The sequence below is a fragment of the Trematomus bernacchii genome, unplaced genomic scaffold, assembly GCF_902827165.1.
Source record: "Trematomus bernacchii unplaced genomic scaffold, fTreBer1.1, whole genome shotgun sequence".
Taxonomy (NCBI): domain Eukaryota; kingdom Metazoa; phylum Chordata; class Actinopteri; order Perciformes; family Nototheniidae; genus Trematomus; species Trematomus bernacchii.
The window spans coordinates 43,571-68,759 of NW_022987865.1; the positions used below are offsets into that span (position 1 = coordinate 43,571).

The window sequence follows — 25,189 nt, forward strand, 5'->3', positions numbered from 1 at the left end:
CAGTGTGTACTGTGTGTATTCAGTGTGTAGTCAGTGTGTACTGTGTGTACTCAGTGCGTACTGTGTGTATTCAGTGTGTAGTCAGTGTGTACTGTGTGTATTCAGTGTGTACAGTGCGTACTGTGTGTATTCAGTGTGTAGTCAGTGTGTACTGTGTGTATTCAGTGTGTAGTCAGTGTGTACTGTGTGTAGTCAGTGTGTACAGTGCGTACTGTGTGTATTCAGTGTGTAGTCAGTGTGTACTGTGTGTAGTCAGTGTGTACAGTGTGTATTCAGTGTGTACTGTGTGTATTCAGTGTGTACTGTGTGTATTCAGTGTGTAGTCAGTGCGTACTGTGTGTACAGTGTGTACTGTGTGTACTCAGTACTCTCCTCAGTTCTTCAGGTAGAGACGTGACGATCGTCTCGATGAAGTTTTCCAGTTTGTCTAAAACTCCGTCTTTAAGCTGCAGCTGCTGCCTGCATGCTTTATTCTGAAAATCACACACACTTCCTGTCAGAAGCACACTTCCTGTCAGACACACACTTCCTGTCAGAAACACACTTCCTGTCAGAAGCACACTTCCTGTCAGACACTCTGGCCCTTTCTCATGTCATCAAATGTCCCTCCTCGACTCCTCGACTCCTCGGTCCTCCGGTAGTGACCCGGAAATGAATTTTAGCGCGCCATGTTGAAGGACATCTCATTTCTCGAAATGCACATCGAGGACCGAGCATCGAGCGTCGAGGAGGCTCTCTGGAGGAGCTCTAACCGAGGAGAGAGGAGAGGAGAGAGGAGAGAGGAGGCTCTCTGGAGGAGCTCTAACCGAGGAGACACTGATGGGTCCTCCACGGTCCTCCACGGCTCCTTCGTGGATGCATTTCCGGCAACAGAGATGTTTCAAAGAGTCGTGGCGCACGGCCGGACTGATCTCAGCCAATCACAGCTCTGCATGCATCCCCTGGATATTATTTTATTAACTGCTTTCATCGCGACGCGATGTTTACAGAGAGAACAGCTGTGAGGTCCGTGCAGAAAGCAGAGCAGTGTGTATAATATATATCACTCAGTATAACAGGCCTACTCTCTTTGCTTTAGTTTAGTAGATATCTACAAACAAAGTCGATATTTTTCTAAAACCATTTAGTGCTTCACAAAATAAAATACACAACGGCTGTAGCCTGATGATATGCTTTAGGAGCTGTAGGTGTGTGTGGTGTAGGTGTGTGTGGTACAGTGTGTGTGTGTGTGGTACAGTGTGTGCGTAGATGCAGCGGACAGACAGGTCTCAGTTGGTTTGGTGTCCTCTGCTTACTTTTAATACTTGTAAATAAAACTTTTGGCCCGTCATTTATTTCCCTCATTGTAGCGACCAGAGAGGGGGGGGGGGATATATCCAGTCTCTGATAGTGTTACGTTATTATGAGAGTGCTCTGTTTGATTCTGAAATTGTATATATTTATATAAATATATACATATATGTGTGTGTGTGTGTGTGTGTGTGTGTGTGTGTGTGTGTGTGTGTGTGTGTGTATGTCCGCATCTGTAGCCTGTTATTGTCTCATTATACCGCACTGTGAATGAATCAAAGTAAATATAGAAGTGGTCATGAACACATCTGTCCATCAGACAGAGGGCTGCTGTGCCTCCTGTCATCATTAATGGACGTCTCTTTAAAATGACCGCTCAGAGGAGAGGAGTTCTCATTTCTCTAACCGCCTGCTGCTTCCCCTCCTCTCTCCTCGGTTCCCCTCCTCTCTCCTCGGTTCCCCTCCTCTCTCCTCGGCTCCCCTCCTCTCTCCTCGGTTACCCTCCTCTCTCCTCGGTTACCCTCCTCTCTCCTCGGTTCCCCTCCTCGGCTCCTCCGCTCGCATCTCCTGTGGGCGGGACTAAGTCTCGAGGATAGGAGTCGAGGAGGAACATTTGAAGACATGAGAAAGGGCCTCTGGGTGTTTCTCAATGTCGAGTAAAGCTGCTTCAGAGCCACTATTTCAAGCATGCTACGTCATCGAGTGCCGCCGAAGTACTGTTCCAATCTCCAGCATACTTGGAAATCTACCGAGCCCGGCGTACTCCGTTTGGAGAAATATCGAGGTTGCACATGAGTAGACTTTGCGGTCTTAAAATCCCCACAATGCTTTGCGCACGGACCAATTTCCCCAAATCTGTGGCGGAAGATGTAAGAGGCGGGGCCTCTCATATGACGCACACCTGCACACTTGCTAGCCTGTTCCACACTTCGTTTTCTGAATGCCAGGAAGTATTCTTGACTCGCTTCTGAAGCAAGATGCTCGGCAGACATGTGCTACCAAGGAAGCGTACTCGCGATTGAGAAACACCCACACTTGCTGTCAGACACACACTTCCTGTCAGACACACACTTCCTGTCAGAAGCACACTTCCTGTTTACTGAGGAACAGCTGGTGATGTTTTAGGTTTTATTTTCTCACCAATTTCTCTCGAAGCTTCAGAATCAAGTCGACGGTTTCCACCTCCGATTTATCTTTAGTCCAGGTCACCAGGTCCTGAGGACAGGTGTGTACAGGTGTTTATACTCCGACAGGTGTGTACAGGTGTTCACAGCTGTTTCCAGGTGTGTACAGATGTTTACATGTGTGTGTATAGGTGTTTACAGATGTGTGTACTGATGTTTCCAGGTGTGTGTATAGGTGTTAAAAGGTGTGTAAAGGAGTGTTTACAGGTGTGTACTGATGTTTACAGGTGTGTACTGATGTTTCCAGGTGTGTACTGATGTTTCCAGGTGTGTACAGGTGTTAACAGGTGTGTACAGGTGTGTACAGATGTTTCCAGGTGTGTACTGATGTTTCCAGGTGTGTACTGATGTTTCCAGGTGTGTACTGATGTTTCCAGGTGTGTACTGATGTTTCCAGGTGTGTACTGATGTTTACAGGTGTGTACGGTGTTACAGGTGTGTACAGGTGTGTACTGATGTTTACAGGTGTGTACTGATGTTAACAGGTGTGTACAGGTGTTAACAGGTGTGTACTGATGTTTCCAGGTGTGTACTGATGTTTACAGGTGTGTACTGATGTTTACAGGTGTGTACTGATGTTTACAGGTGTGTACAGGTGTTAACAGGTGTGTACAGATGTTTCCAGGTGTGTACAGATGTTTCCAGGTGTGTACTGATGTTTCCAGGTGTGTACAGGTGTTAACAGGTGTGTACAGATGTTTCCAGGTGTGTACTGATGTTTCCAGGTGTGTACTGATGTTTCCAGGTGTGTACTGATGTTTACAGGTGTGTACTGATGTTTACAGGTGTGTACTGATGTTTACAGGTGTGTACAGGTGTGTACTGATGTTAACAGGTGTGTACTGATGTTAACAGGTGTGTACTGATGTTTACAGGTGTGTACAGGTGTGTACTGATGTTAACAGGTGTGTACTGATGTTAACAGGTGTGTACTGATGTTAACAGGTGTGTACTGATGTTAACAGGTGTGTAAAGGAGTGTTTCCAGGTGTGTACTGATGTTTACAGGTGTGTACAGGTGTTAACAGGTGTGTACTGATGTTTACAGGTGTGTACTGATGTTAACAGGTGTGTACAGGTGTTAACAGGTGTGTACTGATGTTTCCAGGTGTGTACTGATGTTTCCAGGTGTGTACTGATGTTTCCAGGTGTGTACTGATGTTTACAGGTGTGTACTGATGTTTACAGGTGTGTACTGATGTTTACAGGTGTGTACAGGTGTGTACTGATGTTAACAGGTGTGTACTGATGTTAACAGGTGTGTACTGATGTTAACAGGTGTGTACTGATGTTAACAGGTGTGTAAAGGAGTGTTTCCAGGTGTGTACTGATGTTTACAGGTGTGTACAGGTGTTAACAGGTGTGTACTGATGTTTACAGGTGTGTACTGATGTTAACAGGTGTGTACAGGTGTTAACAGGTGTGTACTGATGTTTCCAGGTGTGTACTGATGTTTACAGGTGTGTACTGATGTTAACAGGTGTGTACTGATGTTTCCAGGTGTGTACTGATGTTAACAGGTGTGTACAGGTGTTAACAGGTGTGTACAGGTGTGTACTGATGTTTACAGGTGTGTACTGATGTTAACAGGTGTGTACTGATGTTTACAGGTGTGTACTGATGTTTCCAGGTGTGTACTGATGTTTACAGGTGTGTACTGATGTTTACAGGTGTGTACTGATGTTTCCAGGTGTGTAAAGGAGTGTTTACAGGTGTGTACTGATGTTTACAGGTGTGTACAGGTGTTAACAGGTGTGTACTGATGTTTACAGGTGTGTACTGATGTTTACAGGTGTGTACTGATGTTTACAGGTGTGTACTGATGTTTACAGGTGTGTACTGATGTTAACAGGTGTGTACTGATGTTTACAGGTGTGTACAGGTGTTAACAGGTGTGTACAGATGTTTCCAGGTGTGTACAGATGTTTCCAGGTGTGTACTGATGTTTACAGGTGTGTACAGGTGTTAACAGGTGTGTACAGGTGTGTACTGATGTTAACAGGTGTGTACTGATGTTAACAGGTGTGTAAAGGAGTGTTTACAGGTGTTTACTGATGTTTACAGGTGTGTACTGATGTGTACAGGTGTTAACAGGTGTGTACAGGTGTGTACTGATGTTTACAGGTGTGTACTGATGTTTACTGATGTTTCCAGGTGTGTACAGGTGTTAACAGGTGTGTACAGGTGTGTACTGATGTTTACAGGTGTGTACTGATGTTTCCAGGTGTGTAAAGGAGTGTTTACAGGTGTGTACTGATGTTTACAGGTGTGTAAAGGAGTGTTTACAGGTGTGTACTGATGTTTACAGGTGTGTACAGGTGTTAACAGGTGTGTACTGATGTTTCCAGGTGTGTACTGATGTTTACAGGTGTGTACTGATGTTTACAGGTGTGTACAGGTGTTAACAGGTGTGTACAGATGTTTACAGGTGTGTACTGATGTTTCCAGGTGTGTACTGATGTTTACAGGTGTGTAAAGGAGTGTTTACAGGTGTGTACTGATGTTTACAGGTGTGTACAGGTGTTAACAGGTGTGTACTGATGTTTCCAGGTGTGTACTGATGTTTACAGGTGTGTACTGATGTTTACAGGTGTGTACAGGTGTTAACAGGTGTGTACTGATGTTTCCAGGTGTGTACTGATGTTTCCAGGTGTGTACTGATGTTTACAGGTGTGTACTGATGTTTACAGGTGTGTACTGATGTTTACAAGGTTCAAGGTTCTTTATTGTCAATCTGACATAGCTACAGAGTAATTATGCAGTTGAAAATCTTATGTCACAGGCTTCTCCAACAATGCAACATAATAACATAACATAATAACAATAAGAGCATGAGCAATACAAAAATAATAATAGTTATAAAAATGAAATAAAGTTATGATGTGGAATAGTGCAGTATGAGTCTATATACAAGTTATTGGAATGATATATATATATATTAGGTATTAGATACATACATATTACAGGTGTGTAAAGGAGTGTAAAGGAGTGTAAAGGAGTGTTTACAGGTGTGTACTGATGTTTACAGGTGTGTACAGGTGTTAACAGGTGTGTACTGATGTTTCCAGGTGTGTACTGATGTTTCCAGGTGTGTACTGATGTTTACAGGTGTGTAAAGGAGTGTTTACAGGTGTGTACTGATGTTTACAGGTGTGTACAGGTGTTAACAGGTGTGTACTGATGTTTCCAGGTGTGTACTGATGTTTACAGGTGTGTACTGATGTTTACAGGTGTGTACAGGTGTTAACAGGTGTGTACTGATGTTTACAGGTGTGTACTGATGTTTACAGGTGTGTACTGATGTTTACAGGTGTGTACAGGTGTTAACAGGTGTGTACTGATGTTTCCAGGTGTGTACTGATGTTTACAGGTGTGTAAAGGAGTGTTTACAGGTGTGTACTGATGTTTACAGGTGTGTACAGGTGTTAACAGGTGTGTACTGATGTTTCCAGGTGTGTACTGATGTTTACAGGTGTGTACTGATGTTTACAGGTGTGTACAGGTGTTAACAGGTGTGTACTGATGTTTACAGGTGTGTACTGATGTTTACAGGTGTGTACTGATGTTTACAGGTGTGTACAGGTGTTAACAGGTGTGTACAGATGTTTCCAGGTGTGTACAGATGTTTACAGGTGTGTACTGATGTTTACAGGTGTGTACTGATGTTTACAGGTGTGTACTGATGTTTACAGGTGTGTATAGATGTGTACAGGTGTGTACAGGTGTGCTTACTCACGGCATCACAGAGCACCTCCAGGTGGAGACTCTCCAGTTTCTGAGTCATCTCTCTGTGTCGCTGGCGGTACCAGCCGTCAAAGTTCGGAGACCTGAAGAACTTCCTGTCAGAGAAGTTTAATTGATATCTTCCACACACACCGAGGAGGTAAAGGTTACCTGTGTTTCAGAGCCATGAAGGAGCCTCACCTGTACAGCCCCAGCCAATCACCTTTCAGCACAGAGGTCAGCTGTGGCCCCGTGTCATCGAGAGACAACAGGAAGTCCTCCTGACTGAAGGGCCGGATCTGAGGGGGGGTCTGCAAAGCAACACAACAACACGTCAACACATCGACACAACAACACATCAACACATCAACACATCAACACATCACACATCACGTCATCACATCAACACATCAACACATCAACACATCACGTCATCACATCAACACATCAACACATCAACACATCAACACATCACATCAACACATCAACACATCACACATCACGTCAACACATCACATCAACACATCACATCACATCAACACATCAACACATCACGCACACATCAACACATCAACACATCAACACATCACGTCAACACATCAACACATCAACACATCACATCAACACATCACCACATCACGTCATCACATCAACACATCAACATCAACACATCAATCAACACATCACGTCAACATCACATCAACACATCAACACGTCAACACTTCACAAATCAACCGTCAACACATCATCACATCAACACATCAACACATCAACACATCACATCATCACATCAACACATCAACACATCAACACATCACATCAACACATCACGTCAACACATCACATCAACACATCAACACATCACACATCACATCAACACATCAACACATCAACACATCACGTCAACACATCACACATCAACACATCAACACATCACGTCAACACATCAACACATCACATCAACACATCACGTCAACACATCACATCAACACATCAACACAACAACACATCACATCACGTCAACACATCACGTCAACACATCAACACATCACATCAACACATCAACACATCACGTCAACACATCAAACAAGCACGGCACAGCAACACAGCAAACACAGCACACAGCACAGCAACACGCAACACAGCACAGCAAACAAAACACAGCACAGCAACACAGCAACACGGAAACACAAGCAACACAGCACCAACACAGCAACACAGCACCAACACAGCAACACAGCACGGCAGCACAGCAACACAGCAACACAGCAACACAGCAACACAGCACAGCAGCAAGCAGCACAACACAGCACAGCAACCACAGCAACAGCACAGCAGCACGCACAGCAACACAGCAAACACAGCAACACAGCAAAGCATCACAGCAGCACAGCACAGCAACACGCAGCACAGCAGCACAGCAACACAGAACACAGCAACACAGCAATCACAGCACAGCAGCACAGCAAGCAAAACAGCACACAGCACAGCAGCAAGCACACAAACAAGCAGAACAACACAGCAACACAGCACAGCAACACAGCAGCACAGCACAGCAAACCTACAGCAGCACAAACACAGCAAGCAGCACAGACATCAACACATCACATCATCACATCAACACATCAACACATCATCACATCAACACATCAACACATCAACACATCACATCATCACATCACATCAACACATCATCACAACACATCAACACATCACATCAACACATCATCACATCAACACATCATCACATCATCACATCAACACATCAACACATGAACACATCAACACATCAACACATCATCACATCAACACATCAACACACAACACATCACGTCAACACATCACATCAACACATCAACACATCAACACGTCAACACATCACATCACGTCAACACATCAACACATCAACACATCAACACATCACGTCAACACATCACATCACGTCAACACATCAACACATCAACACATCACGTCAACACCACACACCAACACAGCAACATCACAACACAGCCAACACAACACAGCAACACAGCAACACATCACGGCAAACAGCACAGCACAGCAGCACAGAACACAGCAACACAGCAACAAGCACAGCAGCACAGCAACACAGCAAACAGAAACACACACACATCAACACATCAACACAACACATCACATCAACACATCAACACATCATCACATCAACACATCAACACAACACATCACATCAACACATCAACACATCACATCAACACATCAACACAACACATCACATCAACACATCAACACATCAACACATCACATCAACACATCAACACATCAACACGTCAAAACATCAACACATCAACACATCAACACATCACATCAACACATCAACACATCAACACAACAACACGTCAACACAACACGTCAACACGTCAAAACATCAACACATCAACACAACAACATGTCAACACAACAACACATCAACACAACAACATGTCAACACAACAACACGTCAACACATCAACAACACGTCAACACATCAACACAACAACACGTCAACACAACAACACGTCATCACGTCAACACAACAACACAACACATCAACACAATAGTAACGCAAGGTCACTTCCTGTTTACCTTCCACGGTGACACAGATCTCTGCAGAGGCATCAGGCTGGCCATGTAGCGCTCCTGTCAGACAGAACACAGGGATTCATCTTTCTGCTCTGTGATTGGCTGAACTGGCAAAGTGATTATACAGCATGCTGCTCTGTGATTGGCTCACCAGAGGGATGATGAAGCTCTGGGTCAGCTCTAACAAGTGTCTCCTCAGGATGGCGCTCTGGACCTCCGACGGCCTCTTCCTCTGGATCCCCTGAACGCAGCTCAGTATTAGTGATATTTAATAACATATGAAATGATATTAATAAAGGTTAACCTTTATTAATATCATTTAATAATATATGAAATGATATTAATAATATATGAAATGATATTAATAACATATGAAATGATATTAATAAAGGTTTACCTTCAGCAGTCTTTTAATCAGGACCTTGTCTTTGTGGAGAAAGGTCTTGAACGCCGTGTAGATCCCTGCAGACATGGATTTATATAGTTATTATTTTCTAAAACAGTTTTTTATATGAATGACCATGGACGGACCTGGTTTAGTGTCCAGAGTTTTCAGTTTGGAGAGTTTCTTCACCTTCACCTGTTTAGGTAAATCACCTGAGAGACATCAAAGCAGCATGATTAAAGGAGGAAGAGGAAGAGGAGGAAGAAGAGGAGGAGGAGGAGGAAGAGGTTTACCCGCCATCTTTGTTTCTCCCAGTCTGAGGACGTGAGGCCAGTTCTGAAACGTCTTGATGAAGAACGGGTTTGTGACTCCTAGCACTACACAGGGACTGAGAGACAGACAGGTGAGAGACAGACAGGTTACAGGTGAGGGACAGTCAGACAGACCGTCAGACAGACAGACAGTCAGTCAGACAGGTGAGGGACAGTCAGACAGACCGTCAGACAGACAGACAGTCAGACAGACAGACAGTCAGACAGACAGACAGTCAGACAGACCGTCAGACAGACAGACAGTCAGTCAGACAAACAGTCAGTCAGACAGACAGACAGTCAGACAAACAGTCAGTCAGTCAGACAGACAGACAGACAGTCAGACAGTCAGACAGACAGACAGACAGACAGACAGACAGACAGACAGTCAGACAGACAGACAGTCAGACAGACAGTCAGACAGTCAGACAGTCAGACAGTCAGACAGACAAACAGTCAGTCAGACAGACAGACAGTCAGTCAGACAGACAGACAGACAGTCAGACAGACAGTCAGACAGTCAGACAGTCAGTCAGACAGTCAGTCAGACAGTCAGACAGACAGTCAGACAGACAGACAGTCAGACAGACAGACAGTCAGACAGTCAGACAGACAGTCAGACAGTCAGACAGACAAACAGTCAGACAGACAGACAGACAGACAGCCAGACAGACAGACAGTCAGACAGACAGTCAGACAGTCAGTCAGACAGACAGTCAGACAGACAGACAGACAGACAGACAGACAGACAGACAGTCAGACAGACAGACAGACAGACAGACAGACAGTCAGACAGACAGACAGACAGTCAGACAGACAGTTGAGGGACAGTCAGACAGACCGCCAGACAGACAGACAGTCAGTCAGACAAACAGTCAGTCAGACAGAAAGACAGTCAGACAGACAGTCAGACAGACAAACAGTCAGTCAGTCAGACAGACAGACAGACAGACAGACAGACAGTCAGTCAGACAGACAGGTGAGGGACAGTCAGACAGACCGTCAGACAGACAGACAGTCAGTCAGACAAACAATCAGTCAGACAGACAGACAGACAGTCAGACAGACAGACAGTCAGACAGTCAGACAGTCAGACAAACAGTCAGTCAGTCAGACAGACAGACAGTCAGACAGTCAGACAGACAGACAGACAGACAGTCAGACAGACAGACAGTCAGACAGTCAGACAGACAAACAGTCAGTCAGACAGACAAACAGTCAGTCAGTCAGACAGACAGTCAGACAGTCAGACAGACAGGTGAGGGACAGTCAGACAGACCGTCAGACAGACAGACAGTCAGTCAGACAAACAGTCAGTCAGACAGACAGACAGACAGACAGTCAGACAGACAGACAGTCAGACAGACAGTCAGACAGTCAGACAGACAAACAGTCAGTCAGACAGACAGACAGACAGACAGTCAGTCAGACAGACAGACAGACAGTCAGACAGTCAGACAGACAGACAGTCAGACAGTCAGACAGACAGTCAGACAGACAGACAGTCAGTCAGACAGACAGACAGACAGTCAGACAGACAGACAGACAGTCAGACAGACAGTCAGACAGTCAGACAGTCAGACAGACAGACAGTCAGACAGACAGACAGACAGACAGACAGTCAGACAGACAGACAGACAGACAGTCAGACAGACAGACAGACAGACAGACAGACAGACAGTCAGACAGACAGGTGAGGGACAGTCAGACAGACCGTCAGACAGACAGACAGTCAGTCAGACAAACAGTCAGTCAGACAGACAGACAGTCAGTCAGACAGACAGACAGTCAGACAGACAGTCAGACAGTCAGACAGACAAACAGTCAGTCAGTCAGTCAGTCAGACAGACAGACAGACAGTCAGACAGACAGACAGTCAGACAGACAGACAAACAGTCAGACAGACAGACAGACAGTCAGACAGACAAACAGTCAGTCAGTCAGACAGACAGACAGACAGTCAGACAGTCAGTCAGACAGTCAGACAGACAGTCAGACAGTCAGACAGACAGACAGTCAGACAGTCAGACAGACAAACAGTCAGTCAGTCAGACAGACAGACAAACAGTCAGTCAGTCAGTCAGACAGACAGACAAACAGTCAGTCAGACAGACAGACAGTCAGACAGACAGACAGACAGTCAGACAGACAGTCAGTCAGACAGACAGACAGTCAGACAGACAGACAGACAGACAAACAGTCAGTCAGTCAGTCAGACAGACAGACAAACAGTCAGTCAGTCAGACAGACAGACAGTCAGACAGACAGACAGACAGTCAGACAGACAGACAGACAGACAGGTGTCTCACGGGGCTTGGGTCCTGGTGGTGTATTCTCTGAACTCTGAGTCGTGGATGGTGAAGTACGGCCGGAAATCACAGCAGAACCTCAGAGGACTGATCATACTGAGGAGAGACGTGTATATATACACTGTAATATATACTGTAATATACACTGTAATATATACTGTAATATATACTGTAATATACACTGTAATATATACTGTAATATATACTGTAATATACACTGTAATATATACTGTAATATACACTGTAATATACACTGTAATATATACTGTAATATACACTGTAATATACACTGTAATATATACTGTAATATATACTGTAATATATACTGTAATATATACTGTAATATACACTGTAATATATACTGTAATATACACTGTAATATATACTGTAATATATACTGTAATATACACTGTAATATACACTGTAATATATACTGTAATATACACTGTAATATACACTGTAATATATACTGTAATATATACTGTAATATACACTGTAATATACACTGTAATATATACTGTAATATACACTGTAATATATACTGTAATATATACTGTAATATATACTGTAATATACACTGTAATATATACTATAATATATACTGTAATATACACTGTAATATATACTGTAATATATACTGTAATATATACTGTATATCTACAGTAAAAAATATAGGGTATATATATTTATGCACTGTATATATGTATACAGTACATATTAACAGTAGGCCTATGTACAGTAAATATATACCCTATATTTACTGTATATATTACTGTATGTACAGTAAATATAGGGTATGTATACAGTAAATACAGTAAATATAGGGTATGTATACAGTATGTACAGTAAATATAGGGTATGTATACAGTATGTACAGTAAATATAGGGTATATATACAGTATGTACAGTAAATATAGGGTATGTATACAGTAAATACAGTAAATATAGGGTATGTATACAGTATGTACAGTAAATATAGGGTATGTATACAGTATGTACAGTAAATATAGGGTATGTATACAGTAAATACAGTAAATATAGGGTATGTATACAGTATGTACAGTAAATATAGGGTATGTATACAGTAAATACAGTAAATATAGGGTATGTATACAGTATGTACAGTAAATATAGGGTATATGTCAATACTGTAAATACCTGATGAGAGCCAGCACGGTTTCCGAGGAGACGGTGGGAGACGGTGCCATGACAACCAGCGGTTCCCCTAGCAACAGCAGCTCCCACAACACCTGCAGGTGAACCAGCACCGACTGGAAACACCTGGATAGAATATCATATCACATAATCAGGGTATCTGCAGGAATCCTGAAGTCAAATGTAATTTAAGACCTTTTTTAAGACCCTTTCCACACATTTTAAGACCTCATCGCCACTTCCAGTTCTAACCGGTTACATTGGCGACAGACTTTACCTCACATTTACTATATACAGCATGGGTCGGCAATAGGCGGCCCGCGGGCCATTGGCGGCCCGCCAGCAATAATATTTGGCCCGGAAAATTATTTTGAGAATAAAAATAAAAGATTATTGTGAGAATTTTTCTTTTTTACAATATCGGACCGACAGTCGCACATATAGGCTATAATGTCCGAATAGAGAATCTACCTACACCTGAAGAATGCTTATTGTACTTTTATCCATGTTGAGAGTGAACACAGCACAGGCACAATCTGGCAGCGGGGTGCACTGACGCTGATCGTGGATCAATAAGTAGGTGGACAGTCCGTGGTGCTGAAATAGCCAACATGTGGTTTGTGGTTTGAACAGAATAACACCAGCTCACTAAATCATTCAAACGTAATGTTTACTTATATGTGAACAGTAACACAGTTCAGTTAAAACATTGACAACAAAATCGGAGAAGCCGCTTGATCATGGAGGGCGAGGGGCGGTGGTGCATAGGCTGCCACCCCAGCTGCCACCTCAGCTGCCACCCCAGCTGCCACCCCAGCTGCCACCCCAGCTGCCACCCCAGCTGCCACCCCAGCTGCCACTCCAGCTGCCACCTCAGCTGCCACCCCAGCTGCCACCCCAGCTGCCACCCCAGCTGCCACCTCAGCTGCCACCCCAGCTGCCACCCCAGCTGCCACCTCAGCTGCCACCCCAGCTGCCACCTCAGCTGCCACCTCAGCTGCCACCCCAGCTGCCACCCCAGCTGCCACCCCAGCTGCCACCTCAGCTGCCACCCCAGCTGCCACCTCAGCTGCCACTCCAGCTGCCACCTCAGCTGCCACCCCAGCTGCCACCCCAGCTGCCACCTCAGCTGCCACCCCAGCTGCCACCTCAGCTGCCACCCCAGCTGCCACCTCAGCTGCCACCCCAGCTGCCACCCCAGCTTCCACCCCAGCTGCCACCCCAGCTGCCACCTCAGCTGCCACCCCAGCTGCCACCCCAGCTGCCACCTCAGCTGCCAGCTTTGTTTTGAAAGAAAAGGTTTGGCTCATCGGACATTTATGGCCCTGGCGCGAGCATGGACATTTGGGGCTCTCTGCTGGAACTGCTACCTCCACGACCCGACCACGGATAAGAGGGAGAAGATGGATGGATAATATAATATGATATGTGTTAAGGAATAATTCTTCTAGATATCTAACCTTTTACTCTGACATGTGTTATCTCCTTTAAGGAAAGGCCTTGGTGCCATATGTGTTGTTGTCACCAGTGTGAGACCGGTCAACTTGACTGGCACGTAGGGTAATTGTTGTGGGAACACTGAAGCACTTCTTTATCGGTGTTTGTGGGCTCTAGGATGTGAAATCCTTGAGGCCATGAGCGTTGGACGCAGATGATTCAGTGTTTAGTCTACTCCTTCAGAGATGTTGATTCTCTGTGAACCTGTTAAAAGGTCTAGCATAGAGAGAGGCTCTTCAGAATTGACGTGGCAACTCTACCGTGTGGTCAGAACCTCTGACTCTTTGATTTGTGATGTGAATCCTCCGGCCGAATACTCTGAATAAACCCATCAGTGTTTGACATCAAAGCTCCAACTCTCACCGTGTCTCCTTCCTGAGTCGGTGACTCCATGCATTGCTACACAGAAGTTTCCTCCACAAATTGGCGTTGTCGGCAGGATACCAACAGATCTTCAGAGACTGGTAAGTGTGATTTCAAATCTACATTTGGACATTGCCTTACCAGAATCTGTGATTGACGGTATCCTAAAATTATCTGTGAAGCTAAGCGGCTGCGTTTCGTTTTGGTTAATGAACATTTGGGGCTATTAACCCCAGGGGATCATCCAGGGACTCTGTCTTGGCTGGTTCCCTCTGTGTGTGTGCTGCTCGGGACTTATGTGCCGTGCAGGCATACACGGAGATGTTTAAAAAGACCTTAATGAGGGCAGCAGTAAAGTGGAACTTCTGTGTGAAATCAAAATAGAGATTTGTAATGAACAAATCGCCGAGATTCCGGGGGTTTCAGCGGCCAACACTAGCAGTTAACTAAAGCAGCCAGAGATATTACCCCCAGCGCCTCTAACAAAAACACGGCTCCAGCTGCTGCAGCTCCGGGGAATGTGTGTCAAATACCTCCCCGTATCTGCATGAGCTGGTGCCGTGAACTCAGAGGGAGAAAATCACAGCTTTTGTCTATAGCTTTAACTCACACCACCGCCGTCTCTATTAAAAACGAGACTGTTTAAAAGCACTCTCGTGGCTTGTGGCCGTTTACGACGTGTTGGCAGGTGCGAGGTGCGTGTATTACCTGATGCGACAGGCTCCCTACATTGCTGGAGGAGCTGGTGCCGGTCCGGGGTGCATACATAAAATTATAGGCTAATTGATCATGGGTGGGCAGTGGTATGCAAGTGTAGAACAAAACTGTGTTTCATCGTTGGGATGAACATGATGGGAGGTGTGTAGGCTGGTCGAGTAGGACTACAGTTAACTGTGTGGTTTCGGATAGAAAGGGTAGAGGAAAAAAGTCTATGTGCTCCTGATCGGGGGGGCATAGCACCACTAGAGCAGGGATAGTGGGGTCGCAAGAGGATAAGCTAGTTATTGCTCTTGGACGGTCTTCAGGCACCGATCTAAGGACTTGTATACAAGGGTGGAGGTACGAGTCAAGGTACCCCACTGGGTTCCCATTGGGAGAGATCATATCCCTACCCCCTCTGAAACCTCTTTAATCCGGACTAAATTGAGCTGGATGAACTTTGCTGTCACGCTGGTGTTTATTACGAGTTCATCATGTTTGTTTGTCTGATTGTTTGTATCAGGGGTCTATATTGGTTTGTCTAACCGCCGTCTTGTGCATGTTTTGTAACAACTAATAATGAATCAGTCCATAGCCAGAGTAAAATAAACTAAGCTTTAGTTAACTCACCAAAAGTAAATGACTTGAGAAAGATAAATAATATATAGTGTTTTGCAAAATTCTGGTAGTATAGATGTGCTGCAAAATGAAAATAAATAGCAAAAGAGTGTTTTATGTCCTGCATCTGAGTGTGCAGAGGAAATGTAAACAAGAAGCACACTGTTCAGGGTGTGCGCTGCATCTGAGTGTGCAGAGGAAATGTAAACAAGGAGCACACTGTTCAGGGTGTGCGCTGTAGGTGTAAGAAGAAGAGAAGATTATATTACTTTAAGAATACATTCTTAAATTGTATTGCTGGTATGTTAAGATATGTTTGTGACCTTTTATAAACCCTATGCCCCGTCCTGCACTCCTGAGACCCTCAGAGGCATCACTGCTGGTCGTAAAGACCTGCCTGAGGAGGTCAGGGTGGCAAAATCTGTCTGCTGTTTTAGGTCAATGTTGTATTATTTGTTTCATTTATTCTTAAATCTATGTATTGTTTGGTAATAATGAAAAAAACGTAATGTATTGAACACATTCCGAAACAAAGCTGATAAGACAGAACTAGACTCGGACATAATACAAATTATTGTTGAAACCTTTTGCGCTGTTGCTGCAAAATGGAAACTTTGTTGATTATCTATTCCAACTGGCCACTGGATTCAGATAATTAATATAAGTTGAAGTTTTAATTACAGTTTTAAATATAGTTTAACATTCTTTATTAAACTGCTTCAAATGATTTCTCGTATCAACCAATTGGTCTCCATAGACATTACTACAATTATAATAGTTGTTAAACTACTGACAAGTTTTCTGAAACGGAGCTTATGAACAAAAGAGTAAAGGTCGCTGGTTAAGCCAGGATCAATATATTTGTTGACGTTTTCATTACAGAGTGCATAATAAATGTGTTAAATGAATTGAGCAATTCTTTAAAAAGTATAATGTTGCAATCTCTTTACAATAAGTAATTACAGTTAAAAGAAGTAGAGGTTGTTTTCCAAGGGCCTCTCCTTCACAGCCCTACACTTTAAATCATGAGACTTTCAAATCATAACAGACAGAGATCGGTATCACTTTGTGTTGCAAGCCGAATCCATGTAAAGGTTCTACTTGAGCCCAATTTAAATACCATAAAGAAAGTATTGAACCCAGCTCAAGCTAAATGTCAAATGTATTTAATTAATGTGCAAGTGTTTTGATTTATTTAAAATGTTCTAATCTCAGCTTCTTTCGAGTTCAGTCTAAGCAACAAATTGTTTCTCATAACATTCTCACTGCTGTCCCAAATGTTTTAACCTTGGGCAGACAAGCTGTTCACACACCCACACACACACACACACACACACACACACACACACACACACACACACACACACACACACACACACACACACACACACACACACACACACACACACACACACACACACACACACACACACACACACACACACACACACACACACACACACACACACACACACACACACACACACACACACACACACACACACACACACACACACACACCACACACACACACACACACACACACACACACACACACACACACACACACACACACACACACACACTTTGGATAAGTAGTCACCTTATCCACATTGTAAATTGTTGCCTTCTTTAAAGTTATTAGTAATTTAAGATTAATTATTAAATTAAATGTAGAATAAGATAAAATAACTTGACTTGATCATTTTGTTCACAGCATTAGACCTGTCCTCTAATCTCTACTAGAATAAGATAAGTGTGCATGTTTGGATGTTTTATCACTCCTGTAATGTACCTAATCTTGATATCCTTTTCATTACAGAGCTGGGAAAATGGTGTATTGATTAGATTCTGATCCGTGCACGTCCAATTTTGACTGACTTTAGTTCTAATGTTAATGTTAATTTGACGTCAACCCATAAGTAATTATTTAAATTAACTCTAAATGTCACATGATGATGGATTAGTGTTCCACATTTCTTCCACTAATTTGTTTTACAATCAGGCCAAAGGTAAAGAGAGACATTGATGACCTTGTGTCCCTTTTGTTAGTACGTGGTTCCATGTTGTCTATGGCCTTGGACGGCTTCACTAAAAGTCACCCAGTTCTGCCCTGCTGCAATCCGGCTGAGTGCAGTCACAGAGATGCTATGGCTGCTCTACATGACATTAATGGTCTGGTCTGAATGGACACCATTTCCTGCTCCCAGAGAGAATGACACTCCTCAAACTGAACATTACAGCCGTTGATACTGTCTCACATGGGTCTGCTCCCCCCCACTGAGCCATGACCTGAAAGCATGACATCTGCTATGAACACTTGGAAGCCTCCCTGTCACACCAGCACCAACCCTTGGGTCAGTCAGATGAGACTAACGGCTTCACTTAGGGCATTTGGTTCAGATACATGACTCTCGTTACCGCAGAGTGGGTTGTTTTTAAGGCTATTCAGACTGCTATGATGCCTGTAAGTGGGCGAGCTGGTAAAAGCCCCTACTATTGTTCAAATAGGCCTAATGTCAGGGGTCTCTTAATGTCTAGTTCTACATGTATTCACATTACATAGACAATGTTTCCACCTGGTAAAACTAAAGGCTGCACGAAACTCAGGCTACAATACAACCATTCTGTTCTGCTCTAACGATTCAATGTATAGATTCTACATCAAAACAATTAGCTTTTATTGTTTCCAATGATAACGTCACCTTCAGTGGAGGAATGCAAACCTATTTTCAAATGTAAGGTTTTGATGTTGTTTGACATTTCTCAGTAATGACACCCTCAGACACCCAGTATCATTCATGCTATGCCTTCAGTAATAACTCAGATGTTAAAGGGATGAAACTTTTCCTCCCAAATCAGATAAGCTTTGTTTTTCAACAAATGTATCCATTTCCTCCATAATATATGTTTATCATAATGGGTTTCTGCACACAGGTGATACTGAGTCTTCTCGATTAATAGATTATAAACTATACCATGCTTAAATAGACTCCTAAGTTATTATTTCATATGTACCATATGTAAGAAAAGGGAGGGAAGAGTCAATTATATTGAGTAATTGATTTTATATTGAGTAATTGATTATATTTCTGATAAACTAATATGTTATCAAAAGGTAAATGGTGAATTAATATACATTTAGAATCATTGAGAAGGGGTTATATCCACAGGGACAAGCTCACCTTTAACTTACAATAACATGTCTCTGCTATGGACTGATGAGTATATGATTCTTGTTCAATGACTAACACAAACCTTCAAAATGATAATGTGCATGTGTCAGGAAGGCTCCCAAATCATTCTGAGGGGCCTATCCTATTTTAGTAATTAATTGATAATGTGCTAATCCATTACTTTGAGTTGTCTTCACTCAGAAAAACATCCCTATCAGGTGTTAACCCAATAACTAGGACAGCTCTCAAGGCCAAGGGTCAGAGAGAGAGGGTCACACTCTCCGGGTGCAGAGAGCACCCCCAGCCACGTGCAAGGAAGCACCAGGTCGTTCGAGATGGGATGCTTCTCTTCACCTTTCTGATAAGAGGGGGTTCTTCTCTTCATCTTTCTGATAAGAGGGGGTTCTTCTCTTCATCTTTCTGATAAGAGGGGGTTCTTCTCTTCATCTTTCTGATAAGATGGGATGCTTCTCTTCACCTTTCTGATAAGATGGGATGCTTCTCTTCATCTTTCTGATAAGAGGGGGTTCTTGTCTTCATCTTCCTGCTCGGTGGGCTCTAGCAGACCACCCTGCAGGACGAGCGAGGGCTTCAGAGGCTTCTATAATACAAGGTTCCATGTTTCTTGGAGGAGTTTGATGTCTTCCTAACCTCTCCCATCACGGGGGGGACACCTGGATGCATCAGGAATACGCAGTTGTACTCAAGCAGATAGCAGAAGGAATACAGGCAGGATGAGCCTCCGTCTCACTGGGGGGTCAGCTACAGTGCTCACTGAATGAGCCACACAAAAGCAGAGCAATTGGGGGGTTGAAATTATGGCGCTCTGATGGAGAAGAGTTTGAGCCAATCAGCACCTCAGTGCTAATCTACAGTATCAGGATGCCTTTACACACCAGACACTCGGTGTCATAAAGGGAGGAGGAGAACGAGTCAGGAAGCCTGGCGGACATGTTCTTCCAGCTCTCGTACAAAGATGAACTTTGAATTGAATGACCAGATGTTTAAAGATGTACAATTAGTGATTGTTTTTATATTTCCAATGACCAGACATGTGTTAAGTAGTGGTGATAAATATATTTTGTCAGATCAGATTACACTTTCACACTAAACAAAATTAATAAATAAATATTTTCAGATTATAAAGTATTGAATAATAAGGTATTTCTAATATTATAACAGATAATGTTAATATCCTTAATCATCCAGCACTCAGGCTTAACAACACAACTCTGTAATGTATTATCCATGCACAGACAGACCTAACATGATGTTTCAAGTACTGGATTAATTTCAGTTTTGGCCCAAAACAAATATTTATAATAATTAATATAACAATTATGTAGCATATTTGATCCTCAAATTAGAGAAGTATAATTTAAAGAAATTGATATTCTATATTCAACATTAGATAAACACAGAAGAACCCTTTCCAAGTACCATAGGTAGATGATCAGGTAAGTATGGCTAATAAGAATAATTGATAGACTTAATTTGGTGCAGATCAGTTGTAGCATTCACAAATGTATGAATTAAAGTTTTAAGAATGTTTAATCTTTCCTTTCCAGGTTTTTACAAAAGTCTTTGAATATTTGCCTAACTTTTCCTTTTCAGACTAAAATGAATGTATTGATTTTACTAAGACTAAGTGCCTTACTCTTGGCTAAAGCGTAATGAAGTAAACGTAAAGTAATCCTAAAATTGAGGACACTGCAACTTTGCAGATTACAGATTGATCAAATCACCTGTGAATGTTATGCCTTAGCTGTGAATGTTATACCTTAGCTGTGAATGTTATACCTTAGCTGTGAATGTTATACCTTAGCTGTGAATGTTATACCTTAGCTGTGAATGTTATGCCTTAGCTGTGAATGTTATACCTTAGCTGTGAATGTTATGCCTTAGCTGGATCTCTGATGATCCTAAGTTTGAAATGCTTTTGACTAGTGATTGCCTTAAAGCAAATCTTTAAGCTGTTTCTGGTTTTCATTTTATAGTTTGATAAATGACATTAACTAATGGTTTAAATGCTATTATGTATCTGTGTTTTTATGTGTGTTCATTATTGTGTTTATTGACAAAAGATGCTCCAAACACTGATGAGAGATAATTGTTCCTATTATGATTGCCTGTATCAATCATTGTGATTGAATGTTTCAATCTTATTCTACTTTGTGATGTAATTGAATGTAAGGTGAGACCACACTCGAATCTGAAGACGCCTATTGATTTAAGTATTGACCAGAATTATTATTAGACTAATGTTTTAAGGTTATCAAAAATGATAAAAAGAGAGGAACTGTTAAGGAATAATTCTTCTAGATATCTAACCTTTTACTCTGACATGTGTTATCTCCTCTAAGGAAAGGCCTTGGTGCCATATGTGTTGTTGTCACCAGTGTGTGACCGGTCAACTTGACTGGCACGTAGGGTAATTGTTGTGGGAACACTGAAGCACTTCTTTATCGGTGTTTGTGGGCTCTAGGATGTGAAATCCTTGAGGCCATGAGCGTCGGACGCAGATGATTCAGTGTTTAGTCTACTCCTTCAGAGATGTTGATTCTCTGTGAACCAGTTCAAAGGTCTAGCATAGAGAGAGGTTCTTCAGAATTGATGTGGCAACTCTACCGTGTGGTCAGAACCTCTGACTCTTTGATTTGTGATGTGAATCCTCCGGCCGAATACTCTGAATAAACCCATCAGTGTTTGACATCAAAGCTCCAACTCTCACCGTGTCTCCTTCCTGAGTCGGTGACTCCATGCATTGCTACACAGAAGTTTCCTCCACAAATTGATATAATATTTACAAAATCTTCAAGGGGTCAAATACTTATTTCCTCCACTGTATATATAAATGATATGAGTACCTGAAGAGGTCCAGCTCGTGGATGCTGGGCAGCACCGTGGGGGTCCGTAGCACCGTGGGGGTCCGTAGCACCGTGGGGGTCCGTAGCAGGTTCTGAGACACAGAGAATAATAATACAACTTTATTGACCCGTCGTCTGGTTAACAGTGTTATAAATAAAGGTGTGACCTCCTGACCTCTGCAGCGCTCTGTCTCACTGGACTTCCTCCGGGCTTATCACTCCTGGAGGGGACCCGCACCTGAAGAGACACACCTTCATATACTCTATATACTTTTCCTTAATTTTGGAGAAACCGGCTCGAGATCGCGAGAATTTGAAAATACACAACCGGAGAAAATCTGCCACTTCCTCACAGAGCCCCTCCTCCAACACACACGAACGTGCACATGACCAATGAGGGCACGAGATAAGTTTGTGCACAGATGGAAGGCTGACAGGCAGGTAGGCCATCCAGTTATTTTAGCCGGGCCGGCTCAGATGATTGGTCGTGCTTTTTACAGTACTACAGCTTCCACTGATGATATTTATTTATGGATTTGTTGTCAAAGCACTTCAGATATTCATTGCTATCGGGATGTTAAGAGCATTCCATGGAATATAACAACAAGTGTATCTCCAGCCGGTTTCTCAAACTTACCTACCCCACCTTTAAAGTCCCGGTTCAAATAAACGATTAAATGAAAATGAAAAATAAGTCCCACCTGCAGGACCAGGCCCATCAGCGGCAGGGTGAGGCTCAGCCCGGGAACGGGGGCAGGCCATTGGTCGATCTCGTTGCACACTGTGAGGAGGAGAGAGAGACGTCATGTGACCTGTCCGAGTGATGTCATAATACCTGCTGTTCTGATTGGTCCAGAGTCATGACATCATCACCTGTCTCCAGGCACGGCTCCAGTTTCTCAAAGAACTCCGGAGCCACGATCTGTAGAAGAGTCTGGAACAGGGGGGGGAAGGGCAGTCGAGATAACAGCACGAGAGACTGGAATAGAGAGGATATCATGTATATCAATATATATAATAATATATATAAATAATATATTATTATATATATAAATATATATAATAATATATATAAATAATATATATAAATATATATAAATAATATATATAATAAATACATAATATTAATGCAATGACCTTCTGGAAGTACCCTCTCTTCACCGAGGCGTCCTTCACCTGCCTGAAGTAAACAAAGCCGAAGAAATGGGAGACCTCCGTCTGAGAAAAACACACACACACACACACACACACACACACACACACACACACACACACACACACACACACACACACACACACACACACACACACACACACACACACACACACACACACACACACACACACACACACACACACACACACACACACACACACACACACACACACACACACACACACACACACACACACACACACACACACACACACACACACACACACACACACACACACACACACACACACACACACACACAGAGAGACAGACACGCAATATATAATATATAATAAATTATAATATATATATTATAATATATATTAGTATAGAGTATATTAGGGCTGCACGATATATCGTGTCGTGACGATAATCGCGATATTCACATCGCAGGACGTGCGATTTTTATTTATTTATTTTTTAGGACTTGCGATATTAATTAGGCAAATTAACTCAAACACGTCGTGTTACAATTCTTTTGCTGCTTGCTACAAAACGAAAACCCACGCGGCTCTCATGTCAGGGTCCCTGAGGGAGTGACAGCAAACCACCGATCACAACCAACTCTCCAAAGCAAACGGAGCGGGAGATGAAAGGTAGAAACATTGAACAAAGTAGTTTCATGTGTTTCAGTTCAGCGCTGCTAACCGAGCTAGCTCAGCTTGTTGCTCTGATAACTTCAGATCCAGACGTCCGTGACTAAAATCCTTCATCCGGTTAAATATAGTTACAAAAATACCAATTTTATAGAATTAAAGTTCAAGAAAGGATGGTTTGCGGACAGAAAAAACTGTCTTTTCTTCAATTCCTGTAATTTTTCATATCGCAATTTATAAATATATATATATCGCAGGGGGAAAATCGCAATGTCAGTTTTTTCCAATATGGTGCAGCCCTAGAGTATATAGAGTAGGGTACCTTTAGGGTGGGGGGGGCGTCCCGGTTGTAGACCTCCTCCTCGCGGCCCCCCCCCCCTCCGGCCCACAGACTGACGCAGCCTGAAGCTGAACTGAGTATCCCCAAGGCATCCTGGGAAATGGAGTCCACACTGTCACCTCTGACTACACACATCACATAATAATACATAAATAAATAATAATATATAAAGAGCTTACCTGAGTACGAGTCGGGGAAGGACAGGTAGCAGATACTGCTCTTCTGAAAACACACAGAAACATATATATATATATATATATATATACACACAGAGACACTAATACTATTAATACACAGAGATATAAATACTATGATTATAAAGAGATATAAATCTGACCTCCTTCTCAGTGAGCTTCACATCCTGAGGATACACCAGCTGAAACACACACACACACACACACACACACACACACACACACACACACCACAGCATTTTATGAATCTGAACATGTTAACATTTTTTAAATACATTAATGTATACATGTTGTTTGGTGTTGCGATGTAAGTGTGTGTGTGTGTGTGTGTGTGTGTGTGTGTGTGTGTGTGTGTGTGTGTGTGTGTATGTGTGTGTGTAAACAGAGAGAATCGGCTGATGCTAACGATGCTAAGCTAACAGCTAAGCTCACAGCTACCTCCAGCGCCTGGCCCAGCTCCAGGTCGAAGGTCACCACACACACACACTCCAGCCAGCGGGAGAAGCGGCTCCACGGAGCTTCTTCTTCTTCTGGAGACCCGGAGCCGGCACACAGCTCCATCAGCGGCCGTGAGGAGCTCTGGTACACGGCTCTGCTCTCCGGTTCATCCTCCGGTCCTCCATCATCACGAGAGAGAGAGAGAGGGAGGGAGAGAGGACGAGAGAG

At 43.1% G+C, this 25,189-nt stretch overlaps 1 protein-coding gene across 1 annotated transcript; it reads right to left on the reverse strand.

Annotated features, from left to right (window-relative positions):
* Positions 1 to 191: 191 nt before the first annotated feature.
* dennd6b (DENN/MADD domain containing 6B) lies at positions 192 to 25,189 on the reverse strand. Its single transcript, XM_034113539.1, is given in 21 exon segments — positions 192 to 473; positions 2,431 to 2,505; positions 6,210 to 6,312; positions 6,398 to 6,507; positions 8,801 to 8,854; positions 8,949 to 9,038; positions 9,195 to 9,259; positions 9,329 to 9,394; positions 9,476 to 9,570; positions 11,803 to 11,898; positions 12,961 to 13,083; positions 22,178 to 22,269; positions 22,353 to 22,415; positions 22,879 to 22,958; positions 23,051 to 23,156; positions 23,315 to 23,395; positions 24,312 to 24,363; positions 24,365 to 24,422; positions 24,509 to 24,551; positions 24,667 to 24,705; positions 24,962 to 25,189. Coding segments are annotated over 21 exon segments (1,764 nt in total). The 5' UTR covers positions 25,085 to 25,189; the 3' UTR covers positions 192 to 323.